The following is a 24,134-nucleotide window of genomic DNA, read 5'->3' as shown; positions in this document are numbered from 1 at the left end:
TGCCGTGAGAATGACTCTTTCGTTACAAGTATCATCATATACGAGTATCTCCGAAAATGATAGTTCAATCAAATTCAGCCTACGTACACACACGCACACGCGCAGAGAATCCAGTTTTCAATTTTGCTTTATTATTGTCCATTCGTGTAAACGCGAGGAGATTGACTCGAAACCTCTTGAACATTAAACGAAACACTTGTTTCATCGAATTCATCGATGCCCGCTAACGCCATTGTTCCAGTTAATCATTCCAAGATCGATTTGCACTTTCTCTTCGTCAAATTTCGTTTCTCTTTCCTTACATCGTCTGAAATTGCGATTGCAGCGGAATAATCGTGCTGTTACGAAAAGAAACGAGGCAGGCAAATCGTTCAAAAGGGTGAAAAACGTTTCTGTCGAGTGAAAGATCGAGGAGGACCGATTTTTCGTTTCAAAGCTAAACGAATTCGGCCGCGATATCGCAAGGAGCAGCCGCGTTGGAAAATGTTGCGATTATGAAGCGAGTTTCGAGTTCCATTTTGAAACAATTGGCACGATCTAGCGAACGAACAGTAGCGACGAATCGTTCATCTTCGCTTCTACGTTGCTTGTCGCGTATTGTGTCAATGTCAAAAGACAGCTACACGAGTTAACCCAATGCCTTATAACGTTCAATGACATCCATTGCGCGAATTAACAGACCAAATACAACGGTTTCAGACTGTATTTGCATAAAAGTATAACTTTTAGTTTAATTGAAGTTTAATTAAATTTCCAGATTATCGAACCGTCTAATGTTATTGGGTTGTTTGGAAAATTCGTAGAGAAATTAAAAAAATATTTAGAGGTAATGTATCTACATCAAACCATTATTTTATCGAACAATGCATGCATCGTGCTTTCCAATAATTTTTGGTCATCGAGTAGCTTCATTGTTTTGGACAACAGTTAATTTTTCAACTATTTTCTGCAATATTTTGCGAACACCAGAACCTATGTAGTATAATGTACTGCCAGTAAATGGAATTATTATTCTCTTTATATTCGGTGTTAGATACTCAACGTTATACTTCGACAAGTTATTAATTAACCAAACATTAATATACTTGTTTCTGGCGAAACTAAAACATCAGAGAAAATATGCGCCGATTATTAATAACTGGTACATTGGAAAGCAAAACTATTCTTATTAGTCTATCCCAGATATTTCTCTATAATGTTTGCATTTATTCTTCAACTTGGAAACAGAATTCCAGTCGCCCGAAATTTATAACAAAATAATATATTGATTGTCAGAAACATTGAAAATTTTCCAGATAACGTAATGGTAAAAATTATATGTATGTATTACAGTAGAACTTCATTTATTTTAACTCATCAATAGCAAACAGTATAACAATCTGTATAATAGAAGTTCATTAATTATTATATTATCTGCGATTTTTCGTTCACAGAATAAAAATTCGCATTCTACGGTAGGCTCTCTTGTACAATAATTTATCAACTAATAATATTAGTGAATTGACAAGTTACAAGCTGTAGGCTATTAGCTACGGTTTTATAACATCACAGTTTTACGTTAAATCGCTTACAATGATTCATTCGTAAAGTTTACTCGTTATTTTGTATATGTTTGCTTTATTATTGAACGTGTTATCGTTTCGCAGAAGGATTCATTTATTCCAATAACTTGTGACTGGTGACTTGTAAAATTTTCTTAATAATATTAGTTCAATCGTGCAAGAGGGCCCAAATAAGTGGCTTTAATTGATATTAACTAAAATATCATTTCAATAAATGGAGTTCTGAAATGGATCGTATAATTCAATTTTTCGCATCGAACGTAGCATTAGAATAGCAAAAGGCTGACAGAATCGAAAGGCAACGGGTTCAATTGCCTTGCTTACGGCATCATTATTTGCACGGTAAATTAGCGTGATAATTACGTTACGATTAATTGGTTACCTGATCGAAAATGCGTTACTTTCTCCACTGTTGTTACGATTGCTCTTAGGTCGACGGTATTAATATATATATATATGTATGTATACGTATATGTATATGTTTCTATATATATATATATGTATATTACGCGTATAACATATAAATACAACACGCATTCACTATTATATACAGGCTCCCTCAGCTTCATTCTCACTCTTACTTGTTCATATACATTTTCTTTTCCCTCTCTTTTCCTCCCTGTTTGCTCACCGTAATCCTCGGAAAAAGTCCAGACTGCGCGTTCGGTTTATTTGTCTTACGCGTGGAAAAATTACAGGAAAGCTGCGCTGTGCAAGAAACTTCAGACGAATTCGTAGAGCAGGACGTTTGCGCAGCGTTCGAGCTTGAATTTTAAATCGGGAAGAAATTGTTTCTTTTTCTTCCATGTGGATCACGACGCAATCGATTATCGTGTTTCTGTAAGATACACGCAGTACGGTGAGTCATACGACGAACATCGTTTTACACGGATTAGAAATATTGTTTAGACATTGAACGCGATCGAGAAATGGTAATTATTTCGATGATATAGTTTATTTAAACTTTTAACAATATTTTTAATTCTTTCTATATCGTTCGTTCCTTCTTGGTTATTCGCGGATTTGCTAGATATATCAGTTAATAAAAAAATATGAACGAAGAATATTTTGCGGTTTTCAAATTATTATAAATCGTACGATAAGTCGTATTAACTGATTTGGAGAAAATTAAACAAATAGTTACATGATTTATACGGTAATTGATATAAATATCGGATGATGAAGACGGTTAAAACATATAAATGGTAGATTATTAGTAAACTTGTACATATAATCGTTAGTTGGGTCACATTTAACGTCAGTTATGTGCGTATAAGGCAGTGTCATATGTTTTATTATATTAACGTATTAACATATTTTTATATTAAATGCATCATATTTGGTAGATAAGATTATAACTCTTTAATTTCAGTATCGCTTGCTATATTATTCAAATAGATTATTTTATTCGAATAAAGTATTTTAATAAATTATTCCGGAATAATCGAATATAGAAATGTGTTTCCCACGAATGTGATTTGTAAGATGTGGATTATAGGTAAGTACGTTTCGTGAAAACAAATTGAATGTTACGCAATATTTTGATATGCTTGGTAAAAGTATAATAATAAAATATCATATATTACATTTTATATCAAGAAGATTGTTTATAATCAATGAATGTCGTATTGAATTTATTTGTACAAAATCTATAAAATTTAACGTGTAACAATAGAAATGTAATGAATAATTAAATTTTGTATAATATATCCTAGAAAAATGATTCTTCTAAATATGTTAATATCATACGAAGCTATTTACGATTTGAGGCGCTTTAGTATTTTCATACGAAGACATTTTCATTGTGACATTTTTACACAAGACGAAAATCTATTTTATTGTGATATTTGTTATTATCCATTCGTACATATTTGGTTATCTTGCACGTTAATTTTTCAAGGAAATCGAAACCATTACTGACAATTTTCAAAATAAACATCGCCGTCAAAGTAAGTAAATGTGTTTGAAGAAACAGTTTTGTAAATCACTTCTTTCTTTCTTAGAAACAGAATTACTTTCGAGAAGTGTATTTGATTTAAATTAAACGTTGCTTCACTGCTTCGAAAGATATTGCTCGTTTTCAAAATTTTTCAACGTGCCTCGAATAATTGTGTACTTGTGCGTAGATTGTAATTGCGCTGCTACTTTACATATTCTCACGTGTCTCGTAAATCATACTCATAATTTCATATCGATATCAACGAAGAAGAAGAAAAAGAAGAAGGAAAGTGGAATATATTATTTGATAGAAGCGATAATTCCTAAGTATCTGCAAGCAAAATGTCAACGGTTGTAAACTCGATTACTAAAAATTAAAAATGTTAAATAAGTTTCCGTGTTTAATAAAATTCGTTGCCGCGCGTTAACGGAACGCCCTGTATTTTTTAAATTTCTCGAATTATCTCACAGATATTCTAAATGCTGGATGATATAAAGTTTCGTTAAGACGCAAAATTATCACATTTGCGAAACAGGATTTCTGGAAACTGAAAGCGCAATTCTCGGTTAAGCACCGGCGTTACGGGTTTCACGATGTTTTTAACGTACGTACGCAGTTTCGCATGGAATGTTGAATGATATTTGCTAATAACGTTTTAACCACGCAACATTAATAAATGTCTCGCCGTGTCGTAAATGTCATCGTATAATTAAGAGCAACCACGATGAAATTGAAGTTTTAATCGCGCGACATTTCCTCTTTACCATCGATCGTGCCGCAAATATCGGACGAAATGTAAATTAAAAACCTGAACTATTTCTGGTAATTTTAATTCATATCCGATATTTATATGTAAAATTATTTCTCGCTAAAAGACGATGTTTTTCGATGTAGTTCGATGTTTCTATTTTCAGTCTTTATTTTTTATTCAACTGTACGAATCGAGATGTTTATTTGAAAAAAAAAAAAAAGAAGCATTTACGATGGTTAGCTAGAGCAGATTAAAAAGCAGAAGGTTCTTTATATCGTTTGATGGTTGTTTAGCATGATGACCCAAACTAGCTATTAAAATCAGTTATTAAAATACAAAGGGTTAAAGAGTGACGGCGCGACGAGTCAATTGATCAGCGTTTGTTAAAATGGGGGATGTGACCGCTTCCGAAGCCTTAGCTGGAATGTTCCTCGAGTAATAAATTGCCGGTCGCGCGTACTTAATCCGGTTAATTAAGCTCTACTTTCGAGCAAACTCGTTAACGCTTTCACACGAGTAAACGCGCCCCTATGGCTGTATATGTAAATCACATTATACGGATACGATTTAATGTAAATTACTTCTTCGTAAAAGCAATTCTATTTTTAATTCCGCTCTCGTTACGGGCGCGTTGTGGTACGTTTAACGGTTTAGCAAATCTTATTTTCATAGCGCGAAATAGGCGCGTTTCAGACAGTGTGTGTACGTTTTATTTTTCTTTTATTCCACTTACATATGCAGTCTCGCAAAGTGTAATATGCATTTGCCGTTTTACCGTGATTAACGTAATACGAGAAACATTGAATTAGGCCTTAAATTTGTGCGATTTACGCGGTTTGCTTGTTCTGGAGTCGTGACGGTGGCGTGTTACTTTAATAGAAACACAGACACGACACAGCGCGACGACACGTAATTAGAGGGTGAGAAATTGTCTGTGCGTATTAAGTACGGATTCTGTGCGTTTCTTGCGTTTCTGTTTCGCCTCTAATTTCTACGCTTTATACTTTGTATCTGGGCGACATGCAGCTGGACGCTTGTAGCAAGACGGCTAATGTGTATCGCTTTAATTAAATTCGCCATCGGAGCTATTCAACGTTCAACGAGCCAATTTAAACGAGTACAATAAGTTCATTCAATGATCCAGCCGTTCGTCTGATTCCACGTGTACTTGCTATTCGCAAGAAATAAATTTTTCTAAATTTCGTTTAAGACGATGACGACATCGACCGATCGTGTAGATCGCGGTCAAGAAGAAGCGAGACCGTCGCATTCCAAGTATCAACACAGTTCGTTTGTTTTAAATATATCATTTTTATTTAATCGCAATTTTTTTTTTATTCAGTGTAGCACCACAAAACATGTATAACAAAGAGCATTATAAATAGGTGATCGATTTCATAGTGTCTCAACGATGCTTTGATAATTGAAGCGAAACAACACGAATCGAAGGAATCGAATGTAAGGCCACTTCCTTCGTCATCGTATGTCGTGTTAAAACGACTCCATACAATTTACAGGAGGCGTGTGCCGTCAAAAGGGATATATATTAATATCTCCGCAATTAAAAGGGTCACGCAGCCGTACACGAGCAACGAGGCGAGTTTTTAGGGATCACTTGTCTCGCTCGTTGCCTAAATTCGCCCGACAAGCAGAATAATAACAATTATTCATCGAATAATTACAATTATAAATTCTAACAGTTATGTCCGAGTCGTACTAAATTGGGCTCCTCCGTCGTCGCGTCGAACGTCGACTGTATAATTAATTGGACTTTAAAAGAGTGCGTGTATCGGTTCCTCAAATTCAAACGCTCTTCCTCTATATCTTTCGTGGCTGCGTTGCGTCGTAAAAATATCTTCGTTCGCTCGGAAGATACATCATCGAATTTACTTTCAATTATCACGATTTACTTTTAATCAAATTTCGTTATAATCACGTATCTTTAAAACGATTCTACGGCCTTCGAGATAGCAAAGGCTCGTTGAATATAAAACGATATTCTCGAATACCAAGCTAATTCATTCATTATTTCAATATTTAATTATTATTGATACCTAGAACGAGTCGGATTCGCCAGCCGATTCGTTAAATTAACAATAATCCTTAGTGGACGTTCTTCCTTATTCGGTTGTTTATATAGATCAAATAATAAAAAGTGAATTGAAAGATCTGTGAAGATCTCGTTTTAGTGTTTAGCAAATAATTTAATTTTATCCGCGCTGGTCGATAGACTAGTTTCTTCCGCGTATCGTATTCATCGTTCATATAGTTAACTTTATAGAAGTAAACTACGCGACGATTGATAATAGAAAAAAAAGCCTTTCGGTCCAAAAGCCTACTACTACAAAGTTCGCGTCGATTTAAGTTGAAACACAGTCTGGACCCTATCTAAGACGGCGATTCATCAATATCTTTAAGTTGACAAGGACATTTTTTTCCTCGGCTGTTCGAACTAACGCGAAATTCCAAAAGCGTTGGCCGTTTCTTCCGTTACACTAGCGGATATTTCGATCACCCCAGATTAAATCGAATTACTTTCTTTCTTTCTTTCTTTCCTTTCTTCTCTTGTCAGAGAAGAAAGAAATTACAAAAGGAGGAAAAGAAGGTCGCACGCGCACACATCGTTCTCTTCAGCATGAATGCCCTGTACAGTCGTATTTATATCGATGGCTTTCTCATTCCTTCTGTCGGGCGTGAGATGATAACACGACGTCACGGCTAGAGATATTCAAAAAGGCACTAACCCTCAAAGATCCGAAAAATCAAATGTACAAAATCAGTGCGGCCGCATACGAGTCGACGCATACGAGGTTACACCGACAGGCTCTTGTCTCCTTAGCTCTTCCTACTTTCTTACACTAGCCTAAGTCGATTTTTTTTTTCATTTTTTCCTTTTTTTTTTTTTGTTTTTAGTTGGAAAGCAAACCGCCAAAATCTAGGTCCGCCTCGAAGCTTACGATTAGACGTCTAAAGCGTTTTCGCGTCGAGGAACTTGCTCTCGCTTCGGATCGCGAGACAATTTTTAGCGCTCTACTTGGCGTTCTTTTTTTTTCTTCTTGCTTTTTGGCACTTGACGATATTTAAATGTATAATATAGTAGAAATAGAATCAACGGAAAACGATACATCGAATTTTAGACAACAGAGTCAAAGAATACGGATGATCTTTTGCGTCTCTATGAAATAATAGGAAAAATTATGGCACTGGACAGGTGGCTACAAACAATTTTAGTACCTCAAGGACTAAAAACACAATGCTCGATAACAACGTCTACACGTTTTACTTTCTCAAATACTATCGTATCACGCTTTATCGTTATTTTCGTCGGGCTCTCGATAAGCCCACGCTTTCATTCGGCAATTTCAATTCGAATCACCCGCGATCGGGTTCCGAGTTCCTTTTCAACGATTAGACGTCCAAGGAGTCGCTGATTCGCTCGACTATATCCAATCGGTCGTACGATCTTTTATACGCTCTCGTACGATTAATCACAGCGTATCAAGCACTCCGTACGCATCCTACTGAAAAAGTTATAAAAAGTCGAAACGATCCTCCACGAATGCTCCATCTGCGAAGAAGGAACGCACGTTATTGGCGATTAATGGCTGGAGTGGGGATTACGGTGGCGCGGAAACGTCGCATTTGTAAAGATAGAATTAACGTCAAACTTCTCGTGACTATCCTTGGAAACGACCGTCTCGAGACGATGCAAGCGGAAGGCGACGCTCGTTTCGCGTGAAATTCGAAGTACGACCACCGGATCGCTTGACGAGAAAGCAGCTTCGGCCGCGTAACTGGCGTTTTGGCAGTTGGCTTTGATATATGGCATGCACGCGCGATATCACCGACGGGGATGACCCCGTGATTAGTCTGTGTATCGACGTCGACGACAAAAAGCGTCGTCGCGAACGAGAGGCAATTCATGCGTGACGAAGAACAGCGCAAAACGCGAGGCACAAGGGTCGGAGTCTCGTTGTTCGGCTCTGTGACTTGGTCGGATCGTTTAAAAGCCGGAACCGCTGCTACTGCTGTTCATGCTGCTACAACTGTCGTCTGATACTTTCAAAAAGGAAAGACACTTTTGATTTTTCCCCGTGCGACACAAACGACGTACATTTTGCCTAACGGCGATTCCTCGCTGTTCGGAAAGTATTCACAGCAAAGTGAAGTATCATCAACGATGACGATTATTGCTCGTGATTGTAGCTTGCTCGTTCTTTCCGCGTTCGTCTCGTTCGATCTTCCGGTGAAAAAGAACATTTCCAAAGCGTAGCGTATATGTATACGTGGGTGAATAAATACGAATAACTTTCTGAATGATGAATCACGCATTTTGCACAGCAATTCGAATGCATGAGAATCGTCGTCAGAATGGGTCGTGTCTGTCCGTTTACACGGTGTTTGCCTTATTTCACTGTACAGAAAGTTTCCTGTAGATTTTTAAATACAACAATTTTCTATGAATCACTTTTAATAGCATAAATAAATGACAAAACTTTTTACTCTCCATTCGTGCGAAAGCGCGGTATTGTTCTTTTTCACCATCCGTCGCTTTACGTTATTATCAAATCTGATTTCCCGCAGATGTCTGGCTCTAATTTCGTACAAATAGGTCTCTCTTTTTCCCTTCAATTTTCCAATTCCTCGGCAAAAACAAGATGCGCTGCACAGAAAAGCAACCTTCCATCGTTTCGTGAAATCGCAGTGCAGTCAGTTTCGCCGGATGGCCATCGTGCTTGTTATCATGTTCCTGTAAAACAGGAAGGGAGCATTTTTACATGCACGTTGCTTTTGACCTTCTGTCTCGCCTGACTATTCTATCAACGCTCTTTTCTCACACAAGCAACTCGGCTAACTCGGCTTCTTAATTCTTTCCGACACAGTTTTACCTCGTTAAATATAATTCTTTCCGTGGTCGTTTGCGAGCAACATGACACGCGACAGATGAGAATCGGTTTTCTCGTTGTTCTTCCATGTTCAGTGCACCATTTCCAATCGTTCAAGTATTCTCTCGATCCTCGTACCAGCCATACGGTTCCGTGGCTCGATTCTTGGCAAATCGTTAAAGGCAGGACACGCCATCGCTGGTGATTTCCGCTAGCAGATACTCGACCAAGAGTCCAACTCTTTTCTTACACTTTTGTTTCCGGCCATTCGACATCAGATAATCAGATCCTATCCTAGCCTACGACGATTTCCATGCGTGGAACGATCTTCCGGAAAAATGTCTATTCAGCTTTGTATCGACACTCGTCGAATATTCAATCGCGTCGGCCAACGAGCCCAGAATGATTATTCGAACGCGAACGATTTTCAGAACCTTGCTCTCGAACTTCGAATACGAAACACAGTCTTCGTTCGATCGATCGACGCACATCGATTCTCAGCCACGAACAATAAAACAGATTCTCCGTTGTTTCCGGACATTCCTCGCAGCTGTTCCGTTTAGGCGGCACGATAAATATCTATAAAGCAGATTCGTAAGTTCCGGAATTAGATCGATCCCTCGTGTCGAGCAGGATCATCCTGTTCGCCGACGCGGGCACCAAAATCGTTTGTCTACATCCATGTCTAGGTCGTCGAAACGTCGTCCCCTTCTTTCACCCCGGCTTCCATTCAACTTAAGCGATCAGCGATGCGCAGGCGATCGCCATTGTCACGGATGACAGGAGAATGCTTGATGCCCCTGCCGTGGTTGGATTCTCACGATTCGTCTTCAACATTGGATCTGCAACAATGATTAATTTCGATTAATTTGATGGATTAATCCGTAATTAAAATTTAGTCGCAATATAAATGGAAAATATTCGTGGCGGTGAAACCGTACGACGTCGTATTAGTTTCTTTGTATGCTGCCATTGTTTTCAAGAAGATAGAGAGTATGTTTTGTACAGAAAAATTGGAACCAATTCTAGAGATCAAGATTACAATTCACCAACATTGCGGTCGTTGTAGTTGATTTATCAGATTATTATCTGCAAAACTTTTTATCAATATTTTTTAACAGCTACGTATTAACGTTATTCGACAAGAAGTAGCCATTATACGACGTATTAAATTTGAAATTTATTTAATTGTTTCATTAATTGTTCATTTTTTATATCCCTTCGACAGTCAATGTGTATCTCTCTTTATCACAAAAGAATATTTATATTTTACAACATGCAGAATTAACTCGGGAAAATGGACAGCTTGAACGAATTGTTAAAAAAAGCTACATTAGTAGATATGTTTTCAAACGTTCGATTAAATTAATTATTAGGTTGCATAATAAACTACCATATCAGATTTTGTTTCGGGAATTTTAAAATCGTAAAAGGTTTCACAATTATTTTCTCCTGTATATTATTTAATTCAGAAGATTTTTGTTTATCATACAGTTTAGTAGTAGTTTGATTATTCTCTTAAAGCAACGATGCTTCACCTTTTTAAAAGTATGATTTTTTAGCCATTTTTCTTTACGAATACAAAACTTTTCATCCAATTTGTCGAGAATAACGTCGAGTCCTGTAAGTTCTTACCTTATTTTCATTTTACAAATTTTCGTTTCAAAGCAAGTTATAACCGGGACCTTTTATCTTGAAAATGACATCTATTACGTAATAACGTATAATGGGTAATATAAATTTGAAAAATCTCGAATCTATACCTGGTGTACTAGGACCCATTCCTGATCCAGATGCCTCCTCATCTTCGTGACCATAACCACCATGTTCATCTTCATCATCGTTATCGGCATCTTCTCCTCTGTCTTTCTTCCTCCATATTGGCCTGTCACCGCTTCCTGAACCATCCAGAGCTTCGTCGGCAAGCAGCATTCCACTATCCGGTGCCGACGCCAACTGAGATTGCAAGATCTACGAGAAAGGAAAGGGAACGTTCACAGATGATTGTCATCTTTGATACTAAGTAAATAAGCTCAGGGAGCAGAGAAAAATTCATCGACAACTTGGATCGCTCGATCGACCAACGTTAGTGATGGCATCAAGCTCAATATGTACATATACATCCAAAGTAAATCCAATATTTAAGGCTTCATAGGAATCAAACGGTACTCATAAACTTACAGACTAACAGTTTACAAACACTGTCCGCGAATAACATAACGTTTGCAAGATGTTCATAAACATTTCATGTCTACTCTGTGACACGACTATGTTTGCGAACAGTATACAAACGAATGAAAAATAGAAGACCAACTGCTCGTGAACTGTTTGCAAAAATCAGCGAGGACGCACCTTGCGATAGAATGAATCGAAATTCGTTCATTTTACACTTGCCAAGTATTTGATCTTCACAAACTAGTTTCGCACCTCGCAACCAGTACTCGCAAGTTTCGAGAATCTACTGATAACTATTTCGAACGAATCGAATCCTTACTGTGATCTACGAAGGTTTACTAGATACGTTTTCTTCTAAATAGAAGTACATTTCTTTATGCATTGAACGATGCATGTCGAACGTCGATATGAAAGTATTAAGTTGCTTATGCCGAAAGCTAGCTGAGGAAATATTATTACTATTCGTATGTCCTCTACTTATTCACCTGCAAAAAAGTTAGTGGCATCAAAAGGTTATAACTCGAAAGGTTATTTTTACATAGTACGTGACTTTTTAATATAATTTGAGATTATGAAATTAGGTGCTTTGATATTATATAGGATGGACTGTCTCACGCGCTAAGAAATAATCCAGTTTCTTCATTAATATGACGCTATTTATTTTCTATGTGACTGCAAATTGCAAATGTAGTATCGCGGACATAAGGCCTAGGAGTTAGCGGGTGAAGCACATACAATGTCGCGAGAGCCGAGGCGTTTTTAAACCATAAACAATGTCCCGAGAGCCGAGGTGCCGATGGGCCCGTAAATGTGTCGTCGGTCCTTCAAGTGAATAGTTTCATAGAACACGTGTGTGGCGGGTCTACGGGAAGACAAAAGACATGGGAGAGCAGGGCAGTTTTGAGTTGAGAAAACGGTGAATCGAGAAGTCAGAGAGTGCGAGTTGCGTTGTCGATATAGTGCTGTTAACGTTGTCGAGAGAGTGTGGTCCGCGTGAGAGAGAACGTTGGATCCGTTGTGTCGAGAGTTGTCTAGATTGTAGCGTGTTATTGCGATTAGTTCATATTAAACTACCATCGTTTTTCTGTCTATATTTGTACAATCCATTCATTGTAAATAAATTACAAATATTAGGATATAATAACAATATATTCCATTGAAGATACTACAAAAATATATTATAAATAATGTCAGCGGAGCCAATGGAACTTTAGCATTATTATTCAAGAGAATGGCCGGTTGCAACTTGTGGTTGCTTTGACAAATTTAGTCCTCGTGACGAGTAGAATACGACGCAAGCAAAAAACATTTGCTCTTGAAATTCAAGGTAAAGATCAATTTTCCTTGGACCTCTTTTTTATACATGTCCATCAATGCAGAGGTATAGAAACTCACTGTGGTGTCTTTACATTTACTTTTTATGCACTCTCCACGTGTTATTCCAAGACTGGACCTTGAGTAATAGTTACCCAGATTTATAAATTATATTTAAATTAGACACATTATATATTAGGTCGTCCGAAAAGTTTCGTTTTATAAGGAAATAATGGATGCACAACATTTTCCGTTTTATATCATTTTATCGAATCCATTTTGTTCTATTAAAATAAAAATCACAACGTTCGACAGATTAGGTTTCATGTTTGTATAAAAATGCGGTTTTTGTAAAAGACGTGTCTGTAAAAGAAAGACACTTTTCGGACAATCTAATATACCATCAACGTCATAGGGAACTCCATATGCCTAACTATTTTTTTCTTTTCCATACATTTCCACGAAGAATTTTACGCCGGAATTTTTTCTGCTCACCGAAATTAACTTCAGTTTAATTGGAATTTACAGTATTCCCTCTCCGCACGGTTCCACAATGTTAATAACATTGTTGAAAATTCCGATCTAGTTGAATTGTTTAATTAAAATCCAGCACGATCGATGTTACGTTAAGCAATACGCAACATGCACGAATTATATGTATGTAAATCGCAACTGGGTAAACGTTTATCCCACCGGAGGAAAATAGAAGAAATAGAAGATCGACCCCCCGAGTATTCATACTCGACGCTGTCGCATGAACTCGCTTATAAATGATTCATGAGTTCGCACATTGTCATACGTATCGTTACGCGCCCGTCACCTTCTTCTGGCTCAGTATAATTTCAAATTGGATTACACAGGTGCGATATGCCGCAGTTGACGGGTGTGCAGGTGTCGTACACGCAACAAGCGTAAATCACCTGCCTGATTTCTAGACATGCGAATTAACGTGTGCCTAAGTGTTAGAAGATGCCTCGTCAAATGACGGATAACCGATGATGGACATCGAACGATTTAAAATGTTGCGTTGCACGTCGCAATTGGTTGGGCTTTTCTTTAGAATTCGAGACCTTTTACGATCTCGCGACAGCATCTGTTATAGGTGAGTCGCGTTCGTTAATTTCATAAATTAAAATCTATAGTACAATGACAATTGCAAACATTATATTATAGTTATTTATCCTAACTCTACGCAATAATAAGTTTCATGAAAATAAGATTTCTTTTTTGAAATGTTAAATACCAATTATGTATCTGGATAATATGAAGCACAGTTGATCGATTTGGCTTTTGAGATCCAATTATAGTTCGCATAAATACACACGTACAATCGAATCAATCGTATAAAGTGCTCGGAAACAGATTGCAAAATAATGTAAAATAGATGGATAACTATAGATCAACTATAGTTATGCGTAGGTATGCATCGTTCCTTTTTGGTTTTAATAAGGTTTGATGCTGCAACTATTACATAGTTTTAAATTAATGAAAGTGAATATATTTGGTATAGATATTTTATAGTGTATTTCCTAGTTCTAATCCTGAAGATTTTGAACAACCTAATATTTCAATATCAACACGGGAACGAATCCAGATTATGTTCTTCACTTTGTCAAGAAAGAAAACCAACCGTTTTGTAAACTGTGCAACGTTATGTTCACACAATCACAGATACATCCTCCCATGTAAAAAATATTCTACCCATAGACAACAGCAATTCAACGTGAAAGTGACAATAAAGGATAATTTCAAAAATTCTAAATACGTACAAAAGTTACTAAATTATCTAGAATGTTCTGTTCTTTTGCTGTGATTTCGTTTCATTGCTGTTAATTATAAATAATAAAAAGGAAAAAGGAGCCTAATACTGAACAATTTAACGAATTATTATTCCAATGAAACTACCCATTCCAACCACGATTACAATCGCGTATCTACATTTCTTATTAATCATTCAAACGTGTATTCCGTAAACGCACGTCTCACAATTGAACGCATAAAACCCTCACTCGAAGCACTCGATCGCGGCGCATTCACGAGAGAGACTCGACGCGTCGGCGTTGTCGATTTCCTACATATCAGATACCTGCCGTTTGCACCTGTTCGCCAATCACGGACAATCAGAACCGACTCGCAGCACCAATCTCACCCACGCACCTTTTAGACGGATCTTTCGCACCTTCCTCCTGTGCTCGACGTCCACGCGCCAGACGCACACCGGCTACACAACTCGCGGCTCGTATGAATAATTCCAGATTAGAAGGTAATTTATGGGTGTCTGGTGACTGTGTGCTCATGTACACGATGGTTAAAGCGGCTACTTACTCGTTCGCGAGAGTATTTCCTGTGTTGTATTTAATTTCGAGACGAGCACGAATACAAATGAAACGACACACGCGTTTAACGTGATACTTAAGGGAAGTGGAGTCACGACAATGCAAGTGAAACGACACGAAATTTAAGTGTCTTTAGAGCTTAATTGAACTTTAACTATGATAAGTAGTGTTTATTAAGATAAATGTGAAGAGGGTGTTTTAATGTCTTATTAATATTAGATCTGGCGGAAAGCTTTGTCGCTGTTATTATATGCGGTAATATATTTAATAGAATGTTACTAGCATTGTGAAGATACCACAAAGAGAAGTTAGATTTCGCATTCCAATATGTCACTTGCCAAATTGAAGAAACATCTGAAAGTAACGAAGTGAAGAAGGTGTTCTGATGACCTATTAATATTAGGTCTGGCGGAAATCTTTGTCGCTGTTATTATATACAGTAATATATTTAATAGAATGTTACTAGCATCGTGAAGATACCACAAAGAGAAGTTAGATTTCGCATTCCAATATGTCACTTGCCAAATTGAAGAAACGTCTGAAAGTAACGAAGCTGCTTAGAAATTATACGTTCCCTGAATAATGATCTGTGTTCTTGTTTCACTGATCCAATTAGCTAAGATATGAAAAAAATAAAACACGTGAAAATTCATACAGATACGAAGGATTTCATCTAGCAAATCACGTTGAGACAAGTTTCCGTTCCACGAAATCAGTAATTAATGAAATCCTTATTACGTATATACATCTTACGCATGGCTACGCGGACTAATCTAACTTTGAAACTAATTGCAACCCTTCCCTGTCCGGAAATGCGCTGAAATGTCTGTCTCCATTAGCATGCGATAAATATCTTACTAACGCTTTACCGTCCTTTTGTTTCACACAATGGCTTGTCAGCGGATCCGGTTTACGTTAACGATTATGAATTCGCCACCACGGATGACTGTCTTCATAAACATATAATATTTCATATAATATAAAAGGGTAGGGAAAAAGGACAAAGAATGTCACAGAAGAACCTTATAGAGAAAATGAAGTTTTAATATCTTAGTCCATCAGAAGGAAAAAGTTTAATGAATTTAAATACAGAAGCTCAAAAAAACATTTGAATATTTATAGAAACTTTTTATGAATATATATATATTATTATCATTCGTTTTATGTAGGATATATGTATTCTAAAATTTCATTTCTAGTGTGAGACAAGACTCAATTATCATTTTTCGCATTTGAGACAAATTTGAGAATGTAAATAATATATAAATAATATCTGTTTAAACAAAGTAAAAAGTGGCATATAAATGTTGTCTTTCGAAATATATACATATAACGTATTTTTACATTTTGTTGCATAATTATTCTATGCTTGGATCCCGATATTTCGGTACGTATCGTTGGAATTTTTATGTTTTTACAGAATTAGTTAATAAAAATATGTAAATAGCGATCAACTTCCATTAAGTTGTGACACCTTTATGAGGGAGAATTGACTTAAATATTAAAAATATTAATTTATGTATTCACAGCTGAAATTTGCGGAAAGTTATTGTAGATGTTGTAGAAATAGATACATGTTGTTGACCAGAGTTTATCGAAAGTAATAGAATGTCAGAATATCGTATTTATTCCGCGTATTTATTCAGGGATTGCTACCAGTTTCATTGGTGTTTTATATTTTCTAACATAATTTGGTCATAGTAATGCTATAGAAAAATCAATTATATTTGCAAGAAATTCTCATAAGGAAGAAATTAAAATTAGAAAGTCGATGAGGCTATAACCTTAGTATTTTATTTAAAGTATTTATTTATTTACTATTATAGTATTATTATTCACTAAGTATTTGTTTATTATTATATTGTTTCTGACGCGAAAATGAGAGCGGTAAATGTAGAAAATCTCCTGTAATCTCAAAAGGAAGAAATGGAAAGATAATCTCACAATCAGTAAGATAGCTTTCGGAGAGAGCATGTCACTCGCGTTAATGGAAACGAAAAATTGTTTACTAAAACATTTTTTTCTCCATATGATGAATGTTAAAATTTTCATCTCTTTTCTTTGTTGTTAGTTAAAATATTAATTTATTTGCAATGCTTAATTATTGATTAGTAAATGTAGTAACGGAGGGGAAACAAGTTGATTTGAGGGTTTACTGAGTAATCATGACAATGTATATAAATAAATTTGGAGTGTGGAAACAAAGAGGGAGAAAAAGCTATAATATTGTGATCATTTAGTTGTTAAACGTTTGTTCTTCATTATTTAAATTACCAAAATGTTATTTCTTATAATATCAATAATAGTACGAATTTACTATTGCTATTTACTTGTAATAATTGAAATCTTTTTCAAAGATTGATTTCGTGGAAGGAAAGAGAGCAGATATCTATGATATTCTGATAATATTTAAATAAATGTTTCCTTCCGGTTATGAATATTTACTACAATATCTACAAGATATATTTTGTATAATATCAATATACAGAATAGTCGACGTAACCAGGACAAGTTATAGCTTTGGAATGGTAGAAGATAGAAATAAATTTCACGAAGTAAAGTCAATCGAATAATATATGCAATATACGAATAATACGATATATCCATTCTGGAACTGATAGTACTTCGAATATTTTAAGATCATCTTTATTTTTAAAAACAGATTGATAATTTTTTTTGTAACAACAGAGCTGATTTTGAAAACATTGAGAAGATGTTTAATTACTCAAAACGTTACAGCTTTCGGAACGAGTACCCTACACCAGATTATAATCTATCAATCGAAACAATTCAATTTCGCGCAACGAAATTTTTTTCTATCTCCTATCGTTCCAGAGCTGTAAGTTGTCTCAGTTGCGTGAGTTACCCTGTATGATATAACGTAAAAATTATTCCAGGGAATAGCGTGTACTTTCTTATATCCTGCAGCTTGTTATAAAACGTTATACATAATGTGCAAGTAATGTTAGTCTAAACTTTCACGTGTCTCAGAAGCACACTTGAACCACAACGCTTCACATTGTCTGTGCCCGCAAGGTACATTTGGATTGCGAAGGATTAAACGCTGCTATCCGCATTTGCTTAAAGCGATTTTCGCGTTTAGCTAATAATCACGAACAAGATTACGCGAGGCTAAAGTGCAGAGAAATGCCCTGTTTCGTTCGTAATTACAACCGCGAGGCTACTATTGTATTATACCGAAGCATAAAGGCATCTTGGAGAAAGATTAAGAATATTGTTTCGCCAACTGTCTCTTTAGAAATTGCTATACCGAACGCTGTGTTTAACGTTCTACATTTTACGGTCTTAATTTTAAATAGCTGGCTTTTTGATTCTTTTCATTGCAAGTATAATTGAGATATTAAGTTTAGCGAAGTTACTCAGTTATTTCATATATTTAGTACGAATTGTAAATTGTAACTGATATTAACATATTGCCTGTCTGTTAAATTTTGTATGTAATATTGCTTATACTGTTTAATACGATTACAAAACAGTTATTGTGTAATTATTAATTGAAATAATATAGTTTTTAAATATACTTAATTTAATATCAGCTAGCATTATTTAATTTATTATTGAAAATTTTATAATTAGTTAATTAATTATTTAAAATATTGTATTAAGTAATAGTAATTTCTCTTAGGTGCTTTAAATAATTTCATTACCATCAGAGATCAAACCTCGAGAACAAATAAATATTGCTGTAGTAACTGTTATACCTTCTTAGTTTCTTTATAATAAATTATTCTTTTTTTTAAAGTAATCTTTTACAGGGCGTTATCATATATAAATACTCTTTAAAATATGAAAAACTTATTAATTTCCTTTTTAATATTATGTGTAAGTAAAATTTAATAATAAATATATGAAAGAAATAAATAATAAGAAATAACAAAAAATTAAAAAAATTAAATAATACTTCTTTCATTTTGTCCGTTATTATAAGCATTTAATAAATTAGTTACAACAAAAAGTCGTCACTCAATTTATATAATTGACAATAATTTAATAATGCAATTTTATTTGTTTTGCCGCAAAATTAATGTTTGTTTTATGAATACATAATTACAAGATATCTGAAAAAATTCGTTAAACTATAATTCTGCGATCTATCGTTTAAAATAGATTAATATACGAACACTTTCTACGCTTATCGTACGTATAATTTGATTACACGTACTCTTTGAGAGTTCAAAAACTGATAATATAATGTCATCGGTAGACTATGATTATTTATAAATTTTTATATTTTTACAAGTTATACAATTTAGATTTTTATAAATAAGAGAAGAAATATAGAACCTAAGTAGATATTTCTTGTACATTTTAAATAACTAATACTTTCATTTACGTGTTTCATATATTTTTGTATATTATATATATATATATCTTTATTTCTTTAAACCCATAAATGTATAAAAATCTAGAAGTTTAATTATAAAGTTGACGACCCTGTCGAACCGGCAATAGACAAAGTAAACGCATCTCGTCTATCTGGCAATCCGAAGTCGCAAGTCGAAAACAGGATGTGAACGAGAGACAATTCAATCGGAAACACGGTCAGCCAAGGCTGAGTCGAGGAACACATTACGGTTGAACGTGGACTCACCTGATTAATGTGCCTCAATTGGTCAATGAGCACGCTGGTGTTCGCGTTGCCGTAGGAAGTTGTCGTCGGCGACATTGTCGTTATGGTGAACTCAGGATTGTACCTCTGCGCCATCAAACTCGAATCCGCTACCGTCTTTGTGTATCTGCGAATAACGAGAAAATATGTGAAATTAACTAGCTTGCTAATGACGATATGCACGTACATACACAGGCTCACAAAAATATTCCAACACTTGCATATGCTTTACGCGTATCATACAAAACGTTTTGAAGTTTTATTAGCGTTATTATGATACTCATCTATCACGATTATAAAAGCTTGAAACAAACCTGAAGGTATATGTATGTATGCATATTTAGAACAAGTATACATACATGTATATTTCACAGAGATCACGAAAATGTAATAAGCAGCCAATTATTCGTTAGATGTAACATTACGTCGTACCAAAAAAATAAAAAAAAAGAAGAATTGTGCACCAGAATCTGAAAATTTGTTTGTGCACAAATTGAATTCTGCGTTATAAAAATAATACAATGTTGGCGCGACATATATTCTCCGATACAATGAAATAATTCCATAGGCTAATCCATATTACGAATAATGTGCTCGATAAGTAGGTTGAACGGAAATTTACTATTCAATGAGATATGCAACGTCGAAAGACACGTCAACGTTACATTGTTATCGCAGCGCATTTTCTCCGGAGAGAGTAGACGATGGAAACCGTTGATTGATCGCGGTGTAATTGAATAAATATCAAGCATCGGCCGTATCCGTGCGATCAAAACGTTTTGACGGCAGATAGAATCGCGGCCTTTTGCATTTTAAGCGACTGTAAATTCCGCGCGGCGACGCACCGCGTTTTCCGGAAACGTAAATCCGATTTCGCGATTTCCGTTGAGTGCGATGGTAATTGGATAAATATCGAATGGTAGCCACTTCGATATCGAGCGTTCCCTCTATCTCCGCCCCTCGCTTTCTGTCTGCCGATAAATTCATCGGTTTAGCCGGACGTCGTGTAGATACGTTGCACGCGAATACATTTGTTGCAATCTTAATGAGGTGTTCGTAGAAGACGAACCAACTCCGATTCGTTGGTCGACCGCAACGATCTTCCACCGCGAATTGGTCGACAAAAGGAATCAATGATTACGTTCGTTCTGTCACGTTTCTTTGAATGGAAAACGAGACGATTTAATTTTTAAGGTAATCGGCGAATGATTGTACTCCTATTATCGAATCATCGAATTTTTATACCCAACACTTTGCTTTGGTTCAACAGGCAAGAAAAGGCTGAGTATTGTAGAACTGTTTTCAGTATAAAATTGTAAGGAAATTACGCATATTGATAGTAATTTTTTTATATATTATATATAAGTTAAAGTTAATTTTATAAGGGATGAACCAGGCTAGGGAAGATTTTATTTGAGATAAAGATGAAAAATAACAATTTTAAGTACCGATTCGTTTTAACTGTTTTATTATTTTTTGAAATAATGGAAAAAGGTAATTTTGGTGTCTGTTCAAAATCAAGTAAAATATTACATTGAATTTTAAATATTGTATTTTGAATGAATAGAATCAAAGCCTATTTAAGAGATTATTTCGGGAAACATTTACTGAAACGTGAGATATCAAATAAAACAAAAGATTGTTTCACTTAACAGTTAAATAATTCAGAGAAAAGCGAGTCGTTTGTTCAAATAAAATACTACAATTATTTCAAAATAACATCTATTTAACAGTCAAATAAAACAACATATTATTCAAATAATCATTTTTCGTTCCGAATTTTATTCAAATAATACCGAAATTTAGGTTGAATGAAACTTTTTTTTTATAGTGGCCTTCCTGTGATATATCACTGATTCATTTGCAAAATTTTGCAGTTTGTATAATTTTGTGATTTACTATTGCGTTACTCGTTCCATTAAATGCTTCAGATTAACATATTAATGGCGCACTAATTCACGTATTTTTCCTATTAATCTATATTCTTTGTGTTAGATATAAAAATAAATTAACATATTCAAATTAATTGGCAGTTGATCGAGAAGGTCAATTTGTTTATCTTCTAGGAAATCGGTTACAAAGATCAACATTTTTTTATTAAAATTACTGATACATTTATACATCAATGCTCTGGGAATATCAATGCGGAAATACATAATTATATTATGGCTTTCAAATGGCTGTAGCGAAATACCGTTTATAGCTTGCTGGCAATAGAAAATTGATTCGCAACGGTCAGGGATTAAGATGAAGTTCTCCCGAGATTGCTTCAAGTTAAAAAGCCAAATTAAGAAAATTAGTTTATAGAGCGGACCGAACCCCCTGGGAATTGCTGACATAAACCGTGGCTCGTTAAGGAAACCGTTCGGATAATCTTAAAGACGGAACTTACGATATGATCGTGCGTCCTAAAGAAATTCAAAAACTTTCAGATGGAGTTTCAGTTTCTAATAATCTGCTATCAACGTCACACATAAAAAGAAATTGATATTCAGAATAGTTGACGATAAAAAGTAGTTTAACATGCATGCTTAATCGTTAATTGATATCATCCAGTTGATTCGCATGCCTTTAAGAGATAAGTTACTTAATTTCAAAATACTTCAGCCTAATTTCTATTGTATATTTTGCATCATAAAGACCATCCATAATATTTATCGAGAATATAAAAAACAAATATACAGCAAAAATTAAAATCAGATACTTTAGAACTAAATGTAACGAAACTCAAAACCCAGCGATAGCGATCGAGGTTTAACGACACAGAAATGTTATAATGCATATATTTTATGTGAATGGTCACAAGGTAATAGGACAACAAACAATTAATATCATTTGACTAAATTATAATCATTTGACCAAAAGAAACAAGTCATCCGTTTTTCAAAACTTATTGCACCAGAATGATTTTTCTTATAAGAAAAATTTTTTCATAGATATAAAATCATCTCATAATAAATAGGAAAACAAATTGATTTCTCCCATTATGCATTTTAACTCGGCAAATAACCATAGCAAAAACAAAAGGTAATACTACAGCGTATGAATGGAAGATACTATAAAGTAAAACAAATAACAAATAATAACGCATAATCCCATAAAAGTTAACTAATATCAAACTAAAAGATTGGTATATGTGCATAAATGGCAGTGTTATAAATATACCTGTAGACAAAGCGTTTAATTACACAAGAGTAATGACAAATGTCAATGTTGCCATTTTGAATTGAATTATTAAATCATCAATGCGTCGAGCTAAACTAACATCACGTCAATCGAATGTGATTCGAAAATGACGCTTCCAAAATGACGCTTGGAGCAAGTGTCACGGCTAAACCGTAATTCTATTAGTACATATCATTATGCCACAAAAACCGTTGGTCGTGATCAGTCAAATGATGCGAAATCAAGGCATTCAATGTTTTCGACATTTACGCTACGGAAATCGAGCATACGCTGGCGGCACTGAATTAATCCATTCGCGGTATAAGTAGGATTTTAATAATGTAATTTCGTTGCGCGTTCAATGCATACTTAATTAATAACTTTGCAAACATGGAGATATAATGAAATTAAGGAGATCTATACGCGTTTCGTGCAATAATTTCGTGATATTGAACTCGTATCGGTTGCACGAGATTTCATTTACAAATTTGCGTAACACTGGTCGGTGAAAAATTCTCGGTGACTGTTTCACTCGGGAATCATGAAATGATGATAAGATGAAATCTAAAAATATATATTTGCTGTGTATGATACACATATGATTATATACTATGCGGCTATTAGGATGTTTACTGAAAGGAGCTGTTTAAAATCTCGCGTTGAAAACAAACATTTAAAATTTACCTAAAGAGAGTTGTAACTTTTTTTGTTTAACTTAGATTTTTTGTCCACTATCACAATTATGTTGCAATGTCCAAGAAGAATAGATTTCTTTTCTTCTTATAGAATTTATCAAATTGGAATATTTGGGGGTGAATATTGTACCTTCTTTCTATTTTTTTCAAAGAATGTTTTGTTAGAGTTCCAAAGATAGATCTAGAGGTAAAAGAAGTCATGATTATTGATACAAAAGATCAAGTATTTTAAAAATATTTTACATGTTTTATTTTTTAACACATTATTCTATATGCAATATTAATGATATTATATATAATGTTATGCGATATAATATTTTACGTATTTATAATGCTTAATTATATAAAATATTACTTTTTATCTAACAGGATGGATTTAACTGTCTTCATCATTGTCATCTTTGAGTACCATTGTAAAATATCCTTCTTTTTCGCTATATGTACATATGTAATTATATAAACAAATGACACTAGTTGATCTCGTAATAAGATATATTTTGGTATTCGACTTTTTGACATAGAACAAGCTTAGAACCCAGTCACTTAGTTTTGCAAACTATATATTTAAAGATGACAGAACGCTTCCACAATATGTGTTTGAGGAACATTAAACTTCATCGCGAGTTGTCTAGTAGTAATGCGACGATTTATGGTAATCGTCGACTGTAAATTATTCCAACA

The 24,134-nt window shown here is 34.8% G+C and overlaps 1 protein-coding gene across 1 annotated transcript in view; it reads right to left on the bottom strand.

Moving 5' to 3' along the window:
• Window positions 1-1,326: 1,326 nt before the first annotated feature.
• LOC122565889 (division abnormally delayed protein) overlaps window positions 1,327-24,134 on the bottom strand; it is a 248,669-nt gene continuing 225,861 nt past the window's right edge. Inside the window, exons 6-8 of the mRNA XM_043722372.1 lie at window positions 19,576-19,720; window positions 10,902-11,109; window positions 1,327-9,980 (exon numbers count right to left, since the gene is read on the bottom strand). Coding sequence (XP_043578307.1) covers window positions 9,874-9,980; window positions 10,902-11,109; window positions 19,576-19,720 — 460 coding nt within the window. The 3' untranslated portion in view covers window positions 1,327-9,873. The remainder of the gene's footprint in view (window positions 9,981-10,901; window positions 11,110-19,575; window positions 19,721-24,134) is intronic.

This window comes from Bombus pyrosoma, linkage group LG3 (assembly GCF_014825855.1).
Source record: "Bombus pyrosoma isolate SC7728 linkage group LG3, ASM1482585v1, whole genome shotgun sequence".
Classification (NCBI taxonomy): domain Eukaryota; kingdom Metazoa; phylum Arthropoda; class Insecta; order Hymenoptera; family Apidae; genus Bombus; species Bombus pyrosoma.
Note: the sequence above shows the minus strand (reverse complement) of the source record. Positions and strands in the feature narration are given on the sequence as shown.